Source organism: Diplotaxodon limnothrissa, linkage group LG16 (assembly GCF_057381915.1).
Source record: "Diplotaxodon limnothrissa isolate DT_005_m linkage group LG16, D_limnothrissa_male_GT1.1, whole genome shotgun sequence".
NCBI lineage: Eukaryota > Metazoa > Chordata > Actinopteri > Cichliformes > Cichlidae > Diplotaxodon > Diplotaxodon limnothrissa.
Window position 1 is genome coordinate 24,703,109 of NC_140611.1, and position 16,864 is coordinate 24,719,972.

Here is a 16,864-nt window from a genome sequence, read left to right on the forward strand (position 1 = left end):
AGTATTACAAAACTGACTGCCCTTCTCATTTTTATCTCATTTTTCCTCTTTATGCTCATATTTAAATAATAAATCAACAACATTTAAAAAAAAATACAGTTACTTCATTGTGTACGCTAAGTGAAAAGCCACGTAAATATTTTTTTACACTTCATGGTTAAGTATATTGATGTAGACACACAAAAAAAACCTGCTTTTCCAGCTGTCCTGTTTTGTTGCGTGAATACTTTACGCCCATAGTGAAAAAGCCACTTCCTAATACCAGCAACTTGTGCGCTCTTTCAAAGTTGGGCAGCAGACTTCGAGGAGGCATTTCTGTCGACTGGTCTCAGAAATGCAGCGAGGAGAGAAGGAAACCTTCGACTAAAGCGGGACGGAGCTCCGTTTTCTCATGCGGCTGCATTAGTTTAAAGTTACCTTTGCAAGCGTACGGTTATGTTAACTAAGCTGCATGTTCCAAGAAGTGACTGTAAACTTCACGCCAGCTGCCTTTGAGGAATATTTTAAAAAACCAAGAGCTTCACGGCGACTTCATCTGGACCATGGTCAGTAATCGATTTACCATCAGTACTGGGGGGGAAACAAAGAAAATCTGTGTAAAAGCATGGCTACTTACTGTGACAGTGTGAAGCTCACCGTGGGACTAATAAGTTACTAAAGGAGAGCCTGCAGCGTCAGCATCTTGTTGTGTGCTTTCAGAGGATTTTTATAGGCTGCCACTTTTGTGTCACCTTTCGCAGGGCTGCAGTAACAAGGTGATGTGGGGGGTGATAGGGGCGGCTGTCGTCATCACGTTAATAACCATTCCAGCAGTTATTTACAACAGTAAGTTAGAGCCTTGGCCCGTGAGTCGCTTTTCTTTTCTTTCTTTTCAAAAAGCAGCTACAGATGCTACTTCAAAGCAGACTTCTTTCTGTGTTTGCGCATTTCCTATTTGTTTGCTTTATTCAAGCAACGAAGTTGTAAATGCGCAAAAAAAATGGTCGTCACATATTTTGGAGTGTTGGTATCGTTACATGCAAGTTAAATAAATAATGCACCCCATGTGTATCATTTCAGAATCTGGTGGTAACAAAAGGCCTTTTTCTCTTGATGACTACTTTAATGACACCTTTAGATGGAGAGCCTACAATTTGTATTGGATATCAGGTATCACTGTCAGTCACTTAACCTCTGCTATACCTTCTGATTTTGGTAGCATTAATCTCCACCTTTGATACAAACTTCTTGGAAGCTTATCTATTATCCTTGTTCCTGCAGATAAGGAGTATTTGCATAAAGCAAGAGACGGGAATGTCTTTCTCCACAATGCTGAAACAAAGGAGGAGTCGCTGTATTTGAGCAATTCAACCTTTGTAATATATTTGTACTTAGACCAAATATTTTCCTAATATATACTGTCACGCATGTTAAATAGCCTACTATGTATATTAGTATACGAATTCTGCAACACATCCATAAGTTCATGCAGTCATTTTTATTTCAGGCCCAAGTTGAAGCCACAGATTATTTGCTGTCAGGTGATTATAAATACATCGCCTTTGAAAGCAACTACACAAAGGTGAGGTGTTAAATTTCACCTAGTTACGTTTCTATCTTTATTTGTATTTTTTTAAAGCATTTTTTTTTCTATTTATTATTATTATTTCTATAATTCTGCTAATGAAAAACCTGCAAATGAAAGTGTTTGTCGTTAAAATCCTACAGAAATGGAGACACTCATTCAATGCCTCATATTCGATCTATGACAGGGAGAGTTCGTAAGTAGCTGTTTTTTGTGAGTTTTATCAATGAATTTTGGTTCCCACCCCAAATGTATCATCTGTAAAAATGTTTATTCATCAGTTGGTACATTACTATTATGCCTGTATGTGTTCATATTTCATCGTAGAACTTTTGTCACGCCTGCAAATCTTCCACGTGTTGTGCAGTACTTTACCTGGGCACCAACCGGAAACAAATATGTAAGCGCTCACCATGTACTTTTTGTCTCCAGTGAATAATAAGTTGCAATTCGGTTTATCTGAATAAATATTTATTTATAATACTTGTGGCTTATTTTTGTTGCAATAAATTTGTAGCTGTATGTTTATGGTTGAAATCCACTTTTTCTTTTCAGGCCTACATTTCAGACTTCAACATTTTTTTCAAATCCAATGTCAGTGCTGATGAAGCTGTGCAACTGACACACAACGGGAAAAAGAATGAGATCCTTAACGGTGTCCCTGACTGGGTGTATGAGGGTTAGTGACATTATTATTTCTTTTTCAAAAGTGTGCATCTGTATGGGTTAATATTTTTCTCCAATAATTTCAGAGGAGGTGTTTGCATCGAATGGGGCAGTATGGTGGTCCTCAACCGGAAAGTTCTTGGCATATGCAGAGTTTAATAATACAGAAGTTCACAAAGTGGAGTTCTCTTGGTATGGATCTGAGCAATATCCTCAGACAGTTGCCATTCCATACCCAAAGGTGGGATTCTATAACTTTCAAACATGGAATTATGAGCAAAATATAACCTTCAATATCAATTTATCATTTTAAATTGTCAAAAATTGTCAGATCTCTTGTTATATATAATTATTTATCACAAATATTATATTTGTATTTGTATAGGCTGGATCACCCCTTACTAAGGTGAAACTTTTTGTTGTCGATACCACAAACCCATCCCACCGCACACAGGTGTTTGCGCCCGCTTCTGTTTCTTCTGGGTCTGTATATTATTTAGCACATGTGTAATCATTTACCGGAAAATGCGATGCCTTCATGGTCTGTCTTATGTGAAAACCTTTTCTCCTTCTGTCGCGTTTACTCAGTGATCACATCTTGTGCTCGGTGACCTGGGTTACAGATATACGCGTTGCAGTGCAGTGGCTCACAAGAAGACAGAATTATGTGGTTGTACAGATCTATGATTTTGATGGAAGTCGCTGGACAGAAAAACAGGTAGCTGTGACTTCTCTGCTGAGGAAATCGTCTTGATGGCCATGCTCTGCTAATTAACTGCAACTGATGTCTTTACTATCTATAGAAATTCGAGCAAACAAGCAAGACTGGATGGGTGGGCCATGTAAGTTTCCAAAAGATTACTGATATAGTTCTTTAAAACCTTACTTTGATGTATCACTATAACGTATTACTTTGTTTTTTCCTTAGTACGTGCCCTTGCCTCTTTTCTTTGCTGAAGATAAGCTTAGTTTCTACAAAGTGATGAGTGACACTAATGGCTACAAACACATTCATTATGTGAAAGATGTAAGTGTTACCAGTTTTCTTTATGCAGAATGTGTTGCACAGTCATATCAATCATGTGTTTAGATTTTAGTGAGTTACTAAAGGAAGCTCTTTAATTAAGGGCAAAGCAACCCCTGTTACCTCTGGGAAGTGGGAAGTTATCTACATAAGCAAATTAACCAAAGATGCCATGTGAGTGATGAATCCATACGTTTATGGGGAAACTGCATAAATCTTAAAAATGTAAGTAAGAATATAAAGACCTGGTGTGTGAAATTCCTTTCTACAGACATTTTGTGAGTAATGAGTATGGAGGAATACCTGTACAGAGAAACCTCTACAAGTAAGGAATTATTCTCATCTGTCCTCTTTTTTTACCAGTTAAAATCTATATGTAGATAATTATATAGGTGACGTGCTGTTTTTTTCATCAGGGTTATGATTGGAAGCAGCCCCTCTGCCCCCCAGTGTCTCACCTGCAACCTGCGTAAGGACAGGTGCCAGTACAACTCAGGTTACTTCAGCTTTGACGCCTCTTACTACCGAATGGACTGCTACGGTCAGTTACCCATTCACATTTTCTCTTACTGTAAGCAATAACTCACCGATTTGGGGTAGTGAACATCTGTGAACACTAATCCTTGCTGAAGGCATGCAGACGATTTGATGTGTAATCCACTTCTATTTGTGTGTATCCTGTTTTGTTTTGTTTTTCTTGAACCAGGACCTGGATTCCCCCTGTACACACTCATGGACAGCAAGGGCTCAGGTGCAGATTCATATAACCCAAACACATTGTTAAATGACTCATTGCACTCACATGGTATACTATTAAAGGATAAAGCTACTGTTTTTGAAGGTGGTCAAATAAGAAGAACCCAGTAAATATTCCAGCAGAATTTTCTTGCTGTAGTTATTCCTTCTGTCCATACAAGCCATTCATATTTTGTGCTTCCAATGGAGTTGATATGGGATCAGATCTCAAGGTAAAAGCGAGGCTTTAATAGTCCAGAAAGTTTTTAAGTATTTAAGATCTCTGTGTTTTTATCTGCATTTGAAAATGTTCTATAAAACGTAGTTAATTTGGTACTGAAAAAGCTGATAGCTGAAAGCCGAAAAGCTCATTTTTAAAGTCCTTTGATTTGATACGTTGTACCACTGAAAGCATATATGTAACTTCACATTAACTTTAGGCTGCAATAAATCTGTAAACCAGCACTAGGTGCTGTTTTGGTTTCATACAGCCAGTAGATCGAATATAGTGGCCCAAGTTCAAGTACTTTTGGCTGCTCTTTTACTTCCCAAGGATTCATGGCAGTAGATGGATCCACATATTTGATTAGACACAGGTTTTACACCAGATTCCCTTCCTGACATAATCCTCCCATTTATCGAGGCTTGGGACCAGAACTGGGGGTAAATGGTAAATGGTAAATGGCCTGTATTTGTATAGCGCTTTTACTAGTCCCGCCTAGAGACCCCAAAGCGCTTTACACACCCAGTCATCCACCCATTCACACACACACACTGGTGGAGGCAAGCTACAGTTGTAGCCACAGCTGCCCTGGGGCAGACTGACAGAGTACACTAGCTTTCGAAACTCTGAGGGTGGGTTTGTGTCTCATCTCAGTTTTGGGAAGCTGTTGCATGTACAGAGAATGTGGTAATCATTGCACCATAAATGCTCTGATGAAGAATGAGTTTTGAATATTTTGTAACGCATTTGCTACATTAAGTTAGACGCAGAGTGGTCTAAACGCGTCACCTCAAGTGCAAAATAAGGAAGGTAATTCACGAAGCTCCCAGAAAAAAGAATAAACAGCAAATCAAAATGTTTCAGAGAAGTTAAGGTTCCTCAATGATGAACACTTTGAAGTATGCACCTTTATGTTTGTTTTATGGACACAACATTGCAGCTACTTTATTTATTTGTTTTCAGAGCTTGCCATTCTTCAAGACAATAAGGACCTGAAAAAGAGTTTGTCTGAATTCCAAATGCCAACAATGAAACATGGCACCTTAAAGATTGGAGGATTTGGTGAGAAATGCATGTTGAAAAATCCATCTCAGAAACTGTTGAAGACATATGGAAATCCTCTGCTTTGTGTTTGAATGTATGTCTAATGTGCTCTTTTTCACATGAGCACACACGATGGTTCTTAGTAACAGCAACATTTTCAGCATAAACAATGGTGAATTACAACTAAGGTTGTATTGCCTGTTTAATGATTGTAAGTCAGTAAGTATATCAGCCATTATATGTGCTGACCAGATGTTTTGTAATGACGTCCTAGTATGTGAAACATCGTTTTCCATCTTCTTTCCTGTGTTTTTGCCAACAGATCTTTGGTATCAAATGATGTTACCACCCAATTTCAAGAATTCTAAAAAATATCCTCTTCTTATTGATGTGTGAGTGAGCAATATTCCAAATTGCATGTGACACCACTAACGTTTACAGAAGTAAATTTACTGTCTTGCTCTCCTTGTGTAGTTATGGTGGTCCGTGCAGTCAGAGTGTGAACTATCGCTTCAAGCTGAACTGGGGCACGTACCTCTCCAGTTCACATGAGATCATCATTGCCAGCTTTGATGGAAGGGGAAGTGGTTACCAAGGGGATGAAATAATGCACTCAATCTATAGACGCCTAGGGACATTTGAAGTGGAAGATCAAATAGCTGCTGTGAGGTAGGTCTGTCTAAACGTTCAATCACCTCTGTGATGAGTGTTGTTCTTTAGCTGTTGTTTGAAGAAATTTAATCTTTTACATACATACAAAAGTCTTCATCTAGATAAATGCCTGGTGTAGTCTGGTTTAACAAATGTGTTTTGCCCCAGATAATAACTGATCTCCCTGTTACAGGAAATTCATTGACATGGGATTTATTGATGAAGGCAGAATAGCAATATGGGGCTGGGTAAGCTGTATTTTATCCTGCTTTTTCCTCTTTCTTTATCTTTATAATCACTTTACATGTTCTTACTAATGCAATCTGTTCTGATCTTCAGTCATATGGTGGTTATGTTTCCTCAATGGCCTTGGGTGCTGGAACTGGACTCTTTAAGTGTGGAATTGCAGTAGCCCCAGTAGCCAAGTGGGACTATTATGGTGGGTGAACATGCATACATAGCCTATCATATACATACTCACCCACCACTTCATTAGGTACACCTTGCCAGAGTAGCTTGGATTCCCTTTTGCTTTCAAAACTGCCTCACTTTTTTGTGGCAAAGATTCAACAAGGTGCTGAAAACATTCCTCAGAGATTTTGGTCCGTATTGATAGGACAGCTTCACACAGCTGCTGCAAAATTGTTGGCATCCATAATGCAATTTGTTGGCATCTCCTGTGCCACCACATCTCAAAGGTGCTCTATTGGATTGAGATCTGGTGACTGTGGAGTGCATCTGAGTGAACTCAGTTAAGTTTTTAAAGAACTATTGCTAACAACTGCTGAAATAATGCTTTATCCTGCTGGATGCAGCCATCAGAAGATGGGCACACTGTGAACATGGTCACCGACCATACTCAGGCAGGCAGTGGAATTTAAATGATGCCCAGTTGGTACTAAGAGGCCCAAAGTATGCCAAGAAAATATTTCCACCACATTACACTACCACCACATTACACTACTGCCTGAGCTGTTGATACAATGAAGGATCCAACTATGCTGCGTCAAATTCTGACCCTACCATCTGAATGTCAAACTACTAATCATGACTCACACCGGACCAAGCAGCATTTTCTTCTGTTGCCCACTTTTGTTGAGCCTTTGTGAATTATAGCCTCAGTTTCTTGTTCTCAGCTGACAAAACTTGTAACCAGTGTGGTCTTCTGCCACTGTAGCCCGTCTTCTTCAAGATTTGATTTGTTGTAAATTCAATGCTCTTCTGTATATGTTTGTTGTAACAAGTGGCTATTTTAAAGCAGATTCTCATCAGATCTCTTTCATCAACAAGGCATTTTTTACCCTAAAAACTGCTGCTCACTGGATAATTTCTTTTTTAGACAGTGCTCTATAAACCCTAGAGGTGGCTTTATGGGAAAATCCCAGCAGATCAACAGTTTCTGAAACACTCAGACAAGACTGTATGGTATCAACAACCATGCCATGTTCGAAGTCACTTTCATTTACCATCAATATCAGCATGTCATCTTAACAATGTCTGTATGCCTAAATGCATGTGGTTGGGTTGAACGCAACCACATGCATTTGTGCGTCTGTGTTGATGAGCAGTTGAACATGTTTAACTATCAAAGTAGCTGCTCAGTGTAATTTTACAGGCTGCTTATTTTCTTGTATGGCCTTCACTTTACATAAGCTGTATTGTAACAGTGTTAGTATCATGTTTAATCCATTACTTTTCTCCACATCTTCAGTGTGATTAATATTTTCGTGCTGAATATAAGAACCTGCCTTATGTGTACAGGGAAGGCAGGAAAGGGCATATTGATGCTGTATCCAAAATTGCTGGCTTGGGCAGTGAGTCACTGACTTTTTTTTTTCACTGCGAAGCTACTCAAAAGTCTTGAATATTCTAAATCTTGTTTTCATTACGACTTTAGTGAAGTCATGATGAAAATGTTTGTAGAATAGTGCTTTCTCAACATCCTCCATCATGCACCAGATGATGCAGTATGCAAAGCAATCATTCTGATTATTCAGCTGACCCACCTAAAGACTGAAATATCATCTTAAGAAATATTTGGCGTGAAAATATATAAAGTCAGTAAAAGCCCAGAAAAAAGTAACAGCATTTGAATTGATTTCAGTGTACATTCAGCAGAATAAGAGAGATGTGTTGTTTTTCCTGCCAAAACCTAACTGTGGTTAACCTACATTACTCACAGTGCCTCCTTATTGCTGTTATTGAACCCTGAGCTTCTGGCCTCAAGTAGAGATAAAAACTAGGATGGTGATTACACCTCTTTGTAACTCTACACTAGTAATTTTGACACGTTCAGCCTTGAAAGTTGATGGAGTTCATCTTTAAGATTTCCTATAGCTTGTAATCATTCAATCTAAACTTTTCCTTCCCTATGTTAAATACGCATGATTTATTTTTGTGTTTCCATTGTATCCACTTTTGCGGTGTTAACTGAGTTTTCTTCCACAGATGCAGTTTACACTGAACGCTACATGGGCAAGCCAACTGAGAATTCCGACTCGTACAAAGTAAATATCATTCAGATTAGCTGTGTGGTGAAGTAAAGGCACATTTCTGCCTTGAGACTGTTGTAATTCTTTTATTTTCTAGAACTCCACAGTGACCTCCAGAGCAAAGAACTTCAAAAATGTTCAATATCTCTTGGTCCATGGCACAGCGGATGGTACGTTCTGTTATTTCTTTCAGTCATTTCTATTTCTGATAAGACCTGAACATGTGGTAGCCCGTTTTCTCAGAGGCGTTCCAGGTAACACAGTAAGCCATGCACAAATAGACTCTGTTTGCCTTGATAGAAACTTGAGCTTTCAGTCACGTAGTAAAAGCTCTGTCTTTCCCGTAGACAATGTCCATTTCCAGCAGGCTGCACAAATCTCCAAAGCTCTGGTGGATGCGCAAGTGGACTTCGAGGTGATGGTAAATATTAGCTTAGGGAAGTGAGGCTAATATTAGGAATGATGTTGTTGATGTAATGAAGATTTCAAATGGAAAAAAAACGTGGTCTATTATAAGCAAAATTAAATCTAAAATAAGTGTGATTTAAGATGTGCACGATGTTATCTGGAATTGACTTATAGTCTATACACTAATCATATTCTGGTATTGCTTTCAGTGGTACACCGACAAGGACCATAGTCTCAGTGGATCAGCCTATCATCATATATACAGGCACATGAGTCACTTCCTGCAGAAATGCCTCCTTAGTCCCAAATAGATGTGAAGGATGTAACAGCATTTGTAGGCAACAGTTGTTACCACAGTTTCTTTGTCTAATGCATTTTTAATGTGCTTTTTTTAATTGTAATATTCTGAAAGCCAGGTTGAACTAATGCAACAAATGTTAGATTGCTCATTTAAATGAGCATCCGTATGTTGTGTGGAATTTTTGCAAAATATGTGATATGCAAAGATACAAGTCCTATCATGCATTTATAGTTTAAAAAATTTTATGTATGTGTGTGCGTGCGTGTGTATGTGTGATTATCATAGCATACATTAACTGCAATGCATTGCACTGATTTGTTGCAAAGTGGAGTCATTTGTGTTATAAGAATATTCAAATAAACTTTTTTCAACATTTAATTGATTCATTGCTTTTCTTTACAAATGGTTCTTTTAATAGGCCAAAAGATTATTACTGATCTCCTTACTGTTCAAACATGCAAATTAAGATTAAAATAAAAACACCCAGTACTAACAATATATAACATTAATGTGTGCTTTGAATTAGGTTTTATTATACAAATTATATAAATTGTGAAAAATATAAAAGAATAATAGGAAACATTATATATCCAAAATGGCCAGCTGTTGAATTCAATCAAACACATACATGGGCATGGATTTATTTGTCAGGGTAGAGGTCATGTTTGTTTTGGACTAAATAAAGCAACAGATTTCACCACCCAGCTGTTATTTTTTAAAAACCCAAAGTCAAATATATTCAGGGGAACAAGGCGGAAGCAGACTAATGGATTGAAAGTAACAGGTGATATGCTAAGGTTTCTGTGACGGTGAAGTCACCTGGGAGAGTGCTCCTCAGCTCCCCTATATAAACGCTGAGCAGATCAAGAGGGGACCATGAAACAGCTTAAGAAGCCAGAGAGAAGAAGAGAAAACTGCCATCCCTCTCTCAAACGCTCAGCAGAAAGAACCACAGGTGAGATGTTTTTGCAGCAATCTAAATGTAGAATATCTTGTTAAATTTTATTGAATGGATTTTTAACGTCACTTTTTCCATAAATTTCTTTTTGTATTTTTTCAGAGGCTCAAACAATGAATAGTGCTCATTCTTTAGCCGGACTCCTGCTCTTCATCATCATTCAAAGCAGCTGGCAGGTTCCTGACCAGGACACAGACCGACACTCTATGTAAGACCAACTTTCAGTCATTTTACACTGCCTCAGACATTAGTAGTAGTAGTAGTAGTATTACTATTAGTCTCATGTGCTGCATTAATGGAGCAGCTGTTGGCAAAATGAAAAAAATGATCCACAGTGTTGATAGCCCGTGTAATTTATAAAGTGTAATTTAAATCAAAATTTGATTAGCACACTTATTAATTAATAATAAATAATTATAAATTAATGTTTTTTGCTTGAATTTAATGCTAAACAATGTTATATTGTTATTATATACCTATATCTACTGATCTATTGATCTATCGATCTATTGATCTATCGTTCTATCAATCGGTTGATTGATTGATTGATTGATTGATTGATTGATTGATTGATTGATTGATTGATTGATTGATTGATTGATTGATATAACTCCAGATTTCTGAGAAGTATGAAGTATATATGAATAGTCATGGACAGATGAGAAGAATGATGCAGAATAAAGAATAAAGAGTTAACTTGTAAGAAGCAGGGGACTCCAGGCTATTGCAATGGTGAGCGTACATTAGCTCTGTTCACTTTCATAATGCATCACTTTTTTAGGCTATTGACTGAAAACTCCATCCTCAACGAACCCATTGAGATCCAAAACATGAAGAGACATTCAGAGGGAACATTTTCCAACGACTACAGCAAATACCTGGAGACAAGAAGAGCACAAGACTTTGTCCAGTGGCTGAAGAACTCAAAGAGGAATGGGTGAGTGTCACAGTTTTTTGGGGTTTTTTGTTTTTTTAAAGACACAAATTTGTAAGTTTGTGCCTTTAAATTTGTAAAAGACAGTCTAAAGTCTAAATATAACTGCATTCATTCTGTTGATTGCTTCTCTTGTTTCCGTTTGTGATTTTAACCTAAATCAAAATGATTCCAAGTCATGTTCAATGTACCCATGTGGATTTGGTTTTTTTTGGTCTGTTGCACCACAGTTACATATGCAGCTATTGTGACTTCTTCACACAGGAGACGCCATGCAGACGGCACTTACACCAGCGATGTGAGTTCCTACCTGCAAGACCAGGCAGCCAAGGAGTTTGTGTCCTGGCTGAAGACTGGCCGAGGGAGAAGAGATTGAAGAGATCCAGCTTTTGCCATTTCCCAAATTAATGCAACTATTCTCACTGACTCTGTGCCATTATATGTTTTGCAGTCTGTACTAGACTTTTTTCTTGGTAAGATATTAAATGCCCTCACAAGAAGCCCGGTTGGCCTTAAATTGCTAAAGGAAATTTTAAAATGTGTCAGATATGTGTCAGATGTCTGATCAAGCGTTCATGACATGATTTATTCAGTTTTTTTTCCTTCATTTTTAAAATCACATTATTGGTTTAAACTTCAAGTTTATTAATTACATCTGTCAATAGTCTAATGCTTTTTTCTTATTATTCAGAAAAAAAATACATTTAGTTTTCAATAAAGAAATATGTACAATCCATGGCTTCCCTTTCTAAATACTTGAATCCAATGAGGTGGTTTAACAAGTCTTAGCATGAGGTCTAGAAGTCAGAGAATATATAAATATCATGCTTTAGACAAAAGATACACTCATTATTGGCCATCAAGAACAGAACAAAAGTTGTGTGGTCATTTGAATCAATATTCGCTGACTAGTGAATAAGTCATATATAAGCACGACATAACATTTTGGTCCAGTGATATAGTCACTGGCTTAAAAAAAATGTGATTTGATTGTTTGCACCACTGTCACCTTCCCTTAATCCTTGTGTTTATGGAGGTAGAAGAAAAATCAATGAACACGTTACTCCAGAGGGAGAAATAAGCTGTGGTATTTTTTACCAGGTAAAATGATGATATGTCACCTGTCAGCTGTTCACTGGAGGAGGATTTTCAAGCAATGCGCAGACTGCACACCAAGGATGGTTATGCTAAATGAAAGAAAATCATGTCAATCACATAAGTACCTCGTTGGGAGAAATGACTGGGTCGACACTCTTGAGTTCCTCCTGGCACTGAGACAAAACAGTAATTTGCATGAGCCAGCAGCTTGACACGCTTTGGGATAGGCCACCTCTCTAAGCTGTCATCTGTAGCACATCAAACCATCTGTTGATTACAGTAATCCTCAGCCCATTCAAGTTTACTTGTGAGCCAAAATTTGTCAAGGTTAAAAACGGGCAAATGTTTTCAGCATCACTGACACTGGATATCTCTGCCCTATCCTTGATAACCTACACTGGTTTTTACGTTTTTATCTCTATGTAAAGCTCATTGTTAAGAGCGTTGTGTTAGCATACAATAAAATGCATTGTTTAACACTAATGATCAAATGTGTTATATAAGTAAAATTGCCAATGGTATTTCAAATGAAAGCATTATGTGCAGCAAACTAATATTATCTATCGCTCCTCTGACATCTTGTTAAATCAAGATATAGTATATATGTAAGTTTTGAGTGTGTGTATGTATGGATATACGAGTATGTTTGTGCCTGTATACATGTATAGTACACATCAATATATGTGTAAATGTGTTTATATTTTTATATATGTATGTAAACAGACATTTTATTTTATTCCATAATATTGCCTCACGTGTTAATAATATGCTTTATTAGTACACTATATCCTATAACCGAGGAAAAAGAGTTTTGACATTGAACTTTTTTGGTGATTTCCTTCCTCTGAAGAAGGCCACCCAAACACATGAGACATCAATGGAAAGCCCAGGATGCCCATCCATTCGCTTCCGCTTATCCTTTTCAGGGTCGCGGGGGGCGCTGGAGCCTATCCCAGCTGTCATAGGGCGAGAGGCAGGGTACACCCTGGACAGGTCGCCAGTCTGTCGCAGGGCCAACACATAGGGACAGACAACCATTCACACTCACATTCACTCGCACATTCACACCTAGTGGCAATTTGGATTATCCAATTAACCTATCCCCACAAGCTGCATGTCTTTGGACGGTGGGAGGAAGCCGGAGTACCCGGAGAGAACCACGCAAACACGGGGAGAACATGCAAAGTCCACACAGAAAGACCCCGGCCTGATGGTGGAATTGAACTCAGGACCTTCTTGCTGTGCGGCAACAGTGCTAACCACCGTGCCACCGTGCTGCCGCCCAGGATGCCCTGTATTTAATACATCAGGACTTACTAGGGTAGCTCAAATAAGTCAGAAGGCACAGACCAAATAAATCCATTACAAAGGACATAAATGAATAGACTGGTCCTCAGGAGGATATATAGGATATATATAACAATATTAGTCATCACAAGAATATATTAGCATATGCCCACAAATACAACAAGTACAACCCACTATATGCATGCATATATAAATCTGGGACATCTTTGCCCCTGGTATCTCCCAAGGAAGTTGGTCCTAGGTGAACAGCCAGACTAGGTGCAATTTACAAAACCTTTATGGAAAAGTCAACAAGAGACCAAGTTACCTCACCTAGATTGGGGAGAGGCTCAGCAAGCATCTTGTGGTTGAGTCTTAGCTCATGAGGCCTGACTAGGTTCAGCCAAAATGAATAGAATAGAATAGAATACTTTTATTTGTCAATTTCTTCAAATGTACTTGCCATACAAAGGAATTGAAATTACGTTTCACACTGTCCCATGCGTAGACATTGACAACAATAAGGTGCAGATGCACAACAAAAACAAAAAATGAGCTACATGCAATGTAAGACTTCCAGGGATTAGAAGAAAGAGTGAGCATATTTTTTCCATATTGGCTTCTCTTGATTGGCTCATTGTTAAATCCAGAATCAAATTTAAATTTAAAATCCTTATCATGACATACAAGGTCTTTAATGATCAAGTCCCATTTTATCTTAAAGACCTCATGGTACTAAATCACCCCAATAGAGCAGTTGGATCTCAGACTGCTGGTTTATTTGTGGTTGCTAGGGTATTTAAATTCTAGTGTATCTACCATAGTTGTAGGTAAATATAATTACATTCTAATTACAGATAAAATTTTATTCAAAAATTAAATTAAATAATTATTTAAATCTAGAAAAATGAAAACTCTAGTCACCGACCTTATTATAAAATGCTATGAATGTTCTCAAAATTTCAAATTCTAAAATTCACTCAAAGCTTTTGCAGTTATTCAGTGTTTAGTGCATCAAGTTTTGCTAAATCAAAAATGATAAACAGAGAAACAGAATTGTTGACTTCCTTAAAAATTTTCATTTGAGCGTAAGTTTGACTTTGACAAGATAAACAAGAATGCTTATAGAAATTTATTTAGTGTAGCACACTGACAAGTTATACATAAAACTATTATTTGATTTTAAAAATCGAGTAACCCTCAATTCTTCATTGAAATGCAACAGTAGATGGCTAGATGTCTTTAAAATTCATGATTCATAACTTTATACAACCATTAAACACAGGATACTTTGAGTATAGTTTACATTTACAATAAAAACAATATGCACACACACACACACGTCTTTGTTAGACTACCATGTATTTTGTAGCAAACACAAAACAAATATAAAATAAATACCATAAAATAAATGACAATATAAATATAGCTAAATATTTTCTCATACAAATTATTACCATTTTGGTACAAAGAGCTATTGCTTTTGGTTCCACAGAATTAAAATCATTACGTAAAATTCAAAATGGTCCCATTCCAAAAACAGCAGAAATGTATGCTTCTGTGGTTTACATTCAATAAATCCAAACAGTATATAGGGTTAGATGTTAACAACAAGAGAAAATTAGATAGCAGGTTCTATTAGTTCATAATAACCGGGATACATCAGATAAAGCAGTTTTTTACTTACAGAGATCTGCAAAACTAAACTTGAAGGATTGATGATATGAAACACACAATGTAGATTTGTTTGAAAACACAGACGGAACAATGACAAAGACTCGTAATGCTGTCCACACTGACTTCCATCTTCTCCAGCTTTTATTTGTAGTTGTGGAGAAAAGCTGAGAGCGGTGTAACTATCAGAATCCAAAGAGAAAAGATATAAAAATGTGTAAAAGTAGTAAATATGTAAACATAACCATCTTTAAATCGACGGCTTACCTAAAGTGATTTTGTATATTCCTTTTCTCTGACTCATGGTGTTATTTATCCATCTGAATGTTAGTGATGTCATTCACCTATTTCCTTTCTGACTTTTGAATATGATAAAATAAAAGGTACTAGTCTCATGGAGCTACAAGAACAAAATAAATAAATAAAAACACTGTACCTAACCAACATCAGCTGTCTTTGGCGATGACAGTTTTGCCCACAGTGTGCTCATATTACAATCATGTAAGGCTCAAAAAATTTCTAACTTGGTCTTTTTGCAAAAAAGCCCCGAGGTGCCCCAGATCCATATACATTTTTTTGTTTGTTTTTCTGTCACAAAATAATCAGCTGTCATTCACAACATCTGGCGCCCTCTATCATCCACAACAGGCCATGATATTGTGTTAACCTTGGACAAAATTAATGAAAAATACAAGTATGCAAAGTAAAGGAACTTCAAAGGATTGTGGCTATTTAGCTCTTAGAGGTATTTATGGCTCAGGACGTGGAGTGGGCCGACTTTTAATCAGAGGTTCATGGTGAGATCCCTGGATCCTCCAGTCTGCATGGAAGAGTTACTAAAACCTGAGTTGTCCCTAATCCATTCATCAGTTTGGCTGTGTGTGAGAATAAATGTGTGTGTGATTGGGTGAATGAGGCTTGCAATAAAAAGCACTAAGAGTGCTCAATTAGAGTAGACAAATGTTATTTAAGAACCAGCCCATTTACCCTTAAGAAAAACACTTAACATGAAACTTCATCAGAAATGCTTCAATTTGCTAGAATGAAATAAAAAAGTGATGAAAAAAGGCCATGTGGTAAAAAGAGAGATGGATAAAGTGATGCACCCATCATGCCTAGTGTACACGACAAAAGCCTGTGGGTCATTGTTATGATCTGGTCTAGGTGAGGTCAGCTAATTATCTGGGCATATTCTAAGATGACACTGCCAGGATTCATCAACCAGAGTGAAAGGGTGTTTCAGGGAGCTTAAGACATCATTTTCACACATGGACTGGCCACCACAGAGTCCAGACCTTAACACCATTGAGAATCATTTGGGATTTGCCAGAGGAGACTTTACGCAGCGGTCTGACTTCCATCATCAATATGAGATCTTGGCGAGAAATTAATGCAACTCTGGACAGAAATAAATGTTGTAAAATTGCATGAGCTTATCGAAACAATGCCAGAGTGAAAGGCAGTCCAATAAAATATTAGAGTGAGAATTTTTTTTTGTTAGATTTTTTTAAGCCTGAGAACATATTTTGCAAAATTACTGTATTAAATCTTAAAATCCTGAAACATACATTATTCTATTTTTGAATTTGGAATAAAAATTCGCAATAAAAAGTATTGCCATCACTGTCACTATAAAGGGTGGGTGGGATCATAGCATTAAGTCTAAACTTCATCCTGTTCCTTTTGAGCATCTAAACTGTGCCATGTATAGAAATATTCTTCTACGTGTAATTGCATGAAAACTGTCGTGAGTGCCAACATCTATGTGGCATATACAATGTAACGTATCATGGCATCATGCTAAA

The 16,864-nt window shown here is 37.4% G+C and overlaps 2 protein-coding genes across 2 annotated transcripts; both read left to right on the forward strand.

Annotated features, from left to right (window-relative positions):
• The first annotated feature begins 746 nt into the window (after positions 1-746).
• Positions 747-9,118, forward strand: fap (fibroblast activation protein, alpha). Its single transcript, XM_085375055.1, has 25 exons — positions 747-825; positions 1,060-1,149; positions 1,261-1,355; positions 1,487-1,561; positions 1,708-1,760; positions 1,892-1,964; positions 2,120-2,243; positions 2,317-2,471; positions 2,616-2,713; positions 2,819-2,948; positions 3,034-3,072; positions 3,159-3,257; positions 3,358-3,428; positions 3,526-3,579; positions 3,671-3,795; positions 3,961-4,005; positions 5,176-5,274; positions 5,579-5,648; positions 5,731-5,925; positions 6,101-6,155; positions 6,247-6,346; positions 8,356-8,414; positions 8,497-8,569; positions 8,747-8,820; positions 9,017-9,118. Exons 1-25 carry the CDS (start codon positions 759-761, stop codon positions 9,116-9,118), a joined length of 2,220 nt encoding a protein of 739 aa, XP_085231181.1. The 5' UTR covers positions 747-758.
• Positions 9,119-9,984: 866 nt separating this feature from the next.
• Positions 9,985-11,376, forward strand: gcgb (glucagon b). Its single transcript, XM_085374431.1, has 4 exons — positions 9,985-10,063; positions 10,169-10,274; positions 10,848-11,003; positions 11,265-11,376. Exons 1-4 carry the CDS (start codon positions 9,985-9,987, stop codon positions 11,374-11,376), a joined length of 453 nt encoding a protein of 150 aa, XP_085230557.1.
• The last annotated feature ends 5,488 nt before the right edge of the window (positions 11,377-16,864 follow it).